Genomic DNA, 6,755 nt, shown 5'->3' on the forward strand with positions numbered 1-6,755 from the left:
GATCTCCAAATTAAACTCATTTCATCTCTTAACTTGAATCAGAAACTTTTGCGGCAACAATGGCGACCGACGGTAAGAACTTCCCACGACAGAAACAGGATACGCAACCAGGGAAAGAACATGTCATGGATCCTATCCCACAGTTCATTAACCCTAATTACAGACCTGCTGATAAGCTCAAAGTAATATCCTTGTGTTCTTCATTATATTTTCATGTTTGAGATTGCATCGATAGCTGTTCTTTGATCATGTGTCATCATGCAGGGTAAGGTGGCGCTGGTTACTGGTGGAGATTCTGGCATTGGAAGGGCTGTATGTTATTGTTTTGCGAGAGAAGGAGCAACTATTGCCTTCACTTACGTGAAAGGTCGAGAAGACAAAGATGCAGCAGACACCTTAAAGATCATTAACGATTCCAAAACCAAAGATTCACAGGAACCGATTGCCATACCTACAGATTTAGGGTACGACGCGCACTGCAAATCAGTGGTGGATGAAGTCGTCGGAAAATATGGTCGTATTGACATCTTGGTGAACAACGCCGCCGAGCAGTATATGTGTAAAACCGTTGAAGAAATCGATGAGAATTGGCTTGATAGAGTCTTTAGAACCAATATCTACTCCTACTTCTTCGTAACAAGGTAAAAGATTAACAATATTCTTATGTAAGAGATTGATAATTACAACTCTAGTTAATTATTGGGTTCGTACGTGTACATGCACAGGCATGCATTGAAGCACATGAATGAAGGAAGCAGCATCATCAATACAACATCAGTCAACGCCTACAAAGGCAATGCTTCATTGCTTGATTACACATCAACAAAGGGAGCGATTGTGTCGTTTATTAGAGGTCTAGCACTGCAGCTAGCACCCAAAAATATTCGAGTCAACGGAGTGGCACCAGGACCTGTGTGGACCCCACTGATCCCTGCTTCGTTTCACGAAGAGAAGACCTCCAAGTTTGGGTCGGAGTGTCCGATGGGTAGAGCCGGTCAGCCTTACGAGATTGCACCCTCTTTTGTGTTTCTGGCTTCGGAGGACTCTTCCTACTTTACCGGCCAAGTCCTCCACCCTAACGGTAAATTTTCCGGTCACTTTTTACCAACTTTTTGGGGTATGTGTGCGTTGTTTGTTGTAAGTTGCAACTTGTCTTCATTTTGCAGGTGGAATGATTGTGAATGCTTAAAGCTATGTAGCGGCTATCTACGAGGGGGGAACCAACTTTTGCGAAGCACTCTTTTCAAGTCCTAAATATATAAATATGTGTAGTCAGTGTAATGTTTTTATAAATGATATGATCGTGTATATATTGATGTGCAATAAAATGTAGCACTTGAATGGATATTGGCATATTGCGCGCTCTGGCTCTCGTCGAGTCCATTGGTAAATCGTACTACATGATATTTAAAAATCAGAATATTTGTGTCGAGCTCGTGTACAACATTAAAGAACCATCGACATGTTTTCATTTGAACAATCAACTGGAGATGAACTAGAATATCTAATCATTTGGTCGTTAATTCGTACTTTTTTTTCTGTAATATCGATTATTTAATTACGTTCATTATACCGTTCTGCCAAATCACAAACTGCATCCTTCCAACTTCTAGAAAATAGTATTGCTACCCTTCTTCAATTCCTTGACGCTGCCTACCAAAGCTCAAGTCTAAAGCTCTTACTTTTTTTTTTTAACGGCAAATCTGCTCTTAATTCCATTCCACGATCCATAATGAGATTTGAACCTCTAATGTACCTTTTGTTTTATCTCGTTTTCTCCTAACAAACAAACATCTAAAATAAGATAACATCATTTATATTACGATTATTATATATTTTTAAGACACATTGACTGATAACAAAGTTCCTTTTTAATAGATATTAGAAAATAACCCAACTTCTAGCTACTAAATAAAAAAAAAATTGCGATTCTCAAAATAGCCATGGGTTGCTTAATTTATATATTACTATTATTTTCAGACAATAAATAATAATAATTTTGAAAATTGGTCACTACAACAAGAAACATGGACGGCGACATGTCTGCTGCAAAAAAGGTCGCCGCTAATGCTTCATTTTTATCATTTCAAATCGATATTCTTATCGAAGAGAAGGAACAACGGAGCAATTTCATTCCTGTCGTAACCGATGGTTCCCGACTTTCTCTGGTTTCCGCAACCGTAACCATTTTTCCGATTACATAAACCATCACAAATGTTATATTAGTCGCCGCTAACGCTTCATCACAAATGTTATATTAGTCGCCGTTAATACTATTTTGTCGCCGTTATTGATTTGTCGCCACTAATAGCTATCTGTCGTTGCTAATGTGTCATCGATGCTAAAATAATTTTCATTTTTTTCTGTTTATTTAACATTAAAATTATAAAAAACAATATAACATGTCTAAAAACTGCTACAATTTTATAAAAAATATTAACCCAAAATATTAATCCATACACAACCAATCCAAAATATTCTTCCAAACAAAGTGCAACGTATCCAAAATATTATTCTAAATAAAATATTTCATAAAATCCTAAAAAAGTAGCTATTCTTCCTCATCACTCCTATCATTTCTTTTCATTATTGGTGGCGGCAATGAGCGAAACCACTCTTCCAATACTGCAGAACAGGTCGAGTCATTTAGTATCGTTTGCAGTATTTCCAACTACAAAGAAAATAAAATATATTACCAATATATCATAATATCATCATATCAAATTATAACCAAACTATATGATACATAATATTGCATATGCATTATAGCATTATATATTTTTTTTTAATTTTCCCATTATAGCAGTGTACTTTCCAAAAAATTACCAAACAATAAAAATACCATATCAAACTAGTTATAACCAAACTACATGATACACAATATTACATATGCATTATAGCATTGTACTTTTTTTCGTTTTTCCATTATAGCATTGTACTTTCCAAAAATTATCAAACTACAAAATATCAACATATCATTATAGCATTCTACTTTCCATTATAGCATTGTACTATATACTAAACAAAAAATTACCAACATATCATTATAACATCCTACTTTTTTTCGTTTTTCCATTATAGCATTATACTTTTCAAGTTAAACTAACAATTATCTGTGATTGTGGTGGTTCTTGTTTCATAGGTTGTTCCTCATCATACATAGAAACAACCGTAGGAGGTTTACGCCCAATGCCTATGATATGTCTATGTCGAACACCTAATATTCTTTCAAAACATTTTCTTATATCACTTGGTGTTAGACCGCTTGTTGCAGAAGAAGCTTGGGTTTGTTGATTGATCTCCTAAAGTACACTAATAGGGACTATAAAGAGATATGATGGGCATCTTGATAATTATCATTGTTGATAGAGCGTGTGTGCTTAGTGGATGATACAACAGTGATACCATTGGATGACATCCAAGTTAAATAGCGCCTGAACTATGTGGAGAGACCAATGACAATTCTTGATAAGAAGACGAAGGCCTTATGCAACAAGGTGGGTTCCTTGGTCAAGGTGTAATGACAACACTTGAAGAGCTCAGAGTGGACTTGGGAGCCCGAGGCGGGGATACACAAGCACTACTCGGATTTGTTTTCAGCTAAGGAATTCGAGGATAAAATCTAGTTCAAGTGGGGGAGAACTATAACACCAAATTCTAGGTATAATTAATTTTGTGGTTGTGGGTATTTAAGGCTTAAAAATACAATAATTTATGGTAGCCACAACGTGGTAATGATAGAACCATGACGTGACGACACTAGATGAAACATACATTAATTCATTTGAGTGCCATGACATGGCAAGATCTTGGTCATGACGTGGCAGCCAATTGTATGCAAAACCCTAATTTTCTGGGCCTTAAGCCCTATTTAAGGGATGTGATGGCTAGGGTTTGCACACCCTCAACCTCTATCACCACCTTTTCACTCCAAGCAAACCCTATCCCCCATTTCTGAATTTTAGAAGCTTTTTGTGGTGATTTTGGTGTTTTGAAGGATAAGAAGGTGTTTATTGAGTGTAGATCCAACAAGCAAGCTCATCCTCCACATTCTTACACATATTTTGGACCATTGTAAGTCTTCAAGTTCCAATCTTTATGTGCTCTGCTTCTAGATCTAGGTGTTTATGCTTTGTTCTTTATGTTTGGGTTAGTTGGTATGGTTGGATTCCATAACGTTGACAACTTTATGGATCCTTGAGGTCTTCTTGTGGTTATACATCCCAAATTTGAAGAATGATTGAGTTTTAAATCATTGCATGAGGTTTTGACCTTATTTTCATTATTTTTGACCTAGCTAGAGTTCAAGACATGCATGTCTATAAAGCATCAATATTTATGACACATTGGATGTGAGAAAACCTTTTGGAAAGTATGAATATGTAGCTTGAAGGATTAAGAGATTAATGCCTTAAGCTGACCAGAATAGCTCCCATGACGTGGAGGGTTGGCTCCTATGACGTGGAATTAGGTGGTCTTTGCGACTGTTTTGTGGTGAGGTCACCACGACGTGGCAAATGCTTGGCCATGACGTGGTGACTGACTGATGGACTTTTGATCGTTGACTTGACCGTTAACCTTTAACTTTTTAACCAAGTTGACTTTTGGTTAACTTGAGGATTTTTGGGCTATGGATTATAGAGTGGTCTTTGATTGTTGTATATGAGGCTCGTAGTACCAGTTCTTAGATTGAGAGAGTCGTACTGTTTATCTGCTAGACTACAATGTGAGTTTTCTCACTATACTTTGTATTGTTGTATGTATCCTTATGTGTAAGATGTTGTAGTGACATGTTAGATTGGTAGATCTGTATGATTACCTGTGTTTGTTGGTTACTGTTTTGTTTGCATATGTCGACATATTGTGGTTGGGTTGAGGCGATCCTGCTTTGTGCTATAGACTAAGATACCCAGGAGGTCTATGTGTATTGTAGGCCTTTGCGAGGAGGTCCAGTCAGACTGTAGGCCCAAGGGAGAGGTCCACCTATATTGTAGGCCTTACTGTTGGAGTAGGTGTCTATGCCCATAACTATAATTGATATGTACTTGATCTGATAGTAGCATGGTCCTTTTGGGTTGCCTTCACCATAGCAACTTGACGGATGAATTTTGGAGAGAGAGAGAGGGGGAGGTTAATTAATGATCTAGTAATATAATATATTAATTAGAAATCATAGTATTTAATTAGTATTTAATCAGAAATTAATTTGGTATTAATATTGGGATTAAAGGAACTAATTAAAAGTAAAGGGACTGGTTATGCAAATCATTAATAGTTGCAAACTGGGCTACTGGACTACCTTAGAACGGGTTAGACGAAATCTGTAGGACGCCCTATAGAAATCGTCCAAGGCCTTCGAAAAGGATTTCCATGGGATGCTTGGAGCCTAAGTAAGGAATTAGGGTTTCACTTGGAAACCCTAGCAGCCACAAGTATATAAAGGCCCCTAAACCTCTTGAAATAGGCCACTGCTTCACAAGGAGAAACGCTAGCCAATTTCTGCCCCTCTCGCAATCATCCTTTGCTTTTGGTGTTTATGATTCCATTAGAGGTGCAACACGTGAGGCACTTAATCTTTCAAGAGTCAAGATCATCATTGGATTACTTGTTATTACGAGATAACAAGAAAGGTAACAATCAAACCCTAGTTTTCATATGGATCTAGAATTTTGTATGCTAGTATTAGGGTTATTGCCTTGGGACTTCTATTTGCATGTATAACTAGAGAAAACATAAATCCAAAGCATTAGGGTTGCATGGACACATAGGAATGTTGTTGTGCTCAAAACCCATCACTTGTGAGGCGGTCCAGTTAAATTGTAGGCTCAGTAGAGCTGTCCAGGCATCTTGTAGGCCTTACGAGGTAGTCTAGGCAGACTGTAGGCTCATGTGTGCATGCATTGCATGTGTATTGTTATATGGGGTATTTTGGGGGAACTCACTAAGCTTTGGCTTACAATTGTAGATTTAAATGTTTCAAGTACTTCAGATGATCGAGCAAGGTGAAGGCGTGATCATACACATCATCCTGCTGATTTATGTTTTAAGAGATGATGTTGATACTCTGATTTTTTTGGTTTTGTTTTGAAATAATAAGTGATTACTTTATGGAATTTATGAAAATTTCCTTTTAAAATGAAATTTTTTACCATGGTTTTTGGGACATTACAATAAATACCCTAGACCACCTCTTGCCCCTTATTTCTTCTCCAAATCGTTAAAGCTTCACTTGGGAGGGTTTAGGGGTGTTAAATAACGAGAATGGAGGGCTTAAAAACCTTTAATCTTGTAACATCTGTAACCTGAGGTAATGTTAATTATTTAATTTTGTAATTAATTGTTGGACTATGGGATTAATGTTGGATTATTGAGTTGGGATTTTATTGAGTTTAGGTCATTATTGAGTTGAGTTTGCTGAAGACATACACTGGGCGTAAGCTTGGTGTACGCGGGGCATAGTGGCAGCATTGGATACGGGGTGAAGCATGTACGCGCAACGTACACGAGTTGACTCAAAACCCTAATTTTTAGGGTTTATGCCATATATATATATATATATATATATATATATATATATATATATATATATATATATATATATATATATATATATCCCAAACCCCAGCCTCCTTAACTCAAAAACCCTAGAAACCTAACCTTCTTCATCTTTGTGTGATCTTGATCTTGTGAAGCCCATTTTAGTAGCTTGGAGCTTGGAAAGAGAAAGAGGAAGTTGGTGAAGAAGAAATTGTGTA

At 36.9% G+C, this 6,755-nt stretch overlaps 1 protein-coding gene across 1 annotated transcript; it reads left to right on the forward strand.

Moving 5' to 3' along the window:
• Positions 1 to 1,345, forward strand: LOC111890708 (NADPH-dependent aldehyde reductase 1, chloroplastic). The gene is made up of 4 exons (XM_023886790.3): positions 1 to 182; positions 265 to 641; positions 726 to 1,081; positions 1,167 to 1,345. Exons 1-4 carry the CDS (start codon positions 60 to 62, stop codon positions 1,187 to 1,189), a joined length of 879 nt encoding a protein of 292 aa, XP_023742558.1. The 5' UTR covers positions 1 to 59; the 3' UTR covers positions 1,190 to 1,345.
• Positions 1,346 to 6,755: the final 5,410 nt, after the last annotated feature.

The sequence above is a fragment of the Lactuca sativa genome, chromosome 5 (genome assembly GCF_002870075.4).
Source record: "Lactuca sativa cultivar Salinas chromosome 5, Lsat_Salinas_v11, whole genome shotgun sequence".
NCBI lineage: Eukaryota > Viridiplantae > Streptophyta > Magnoliopsida > Asterales > Asteraceae > Lactuca > Lactuca sativa.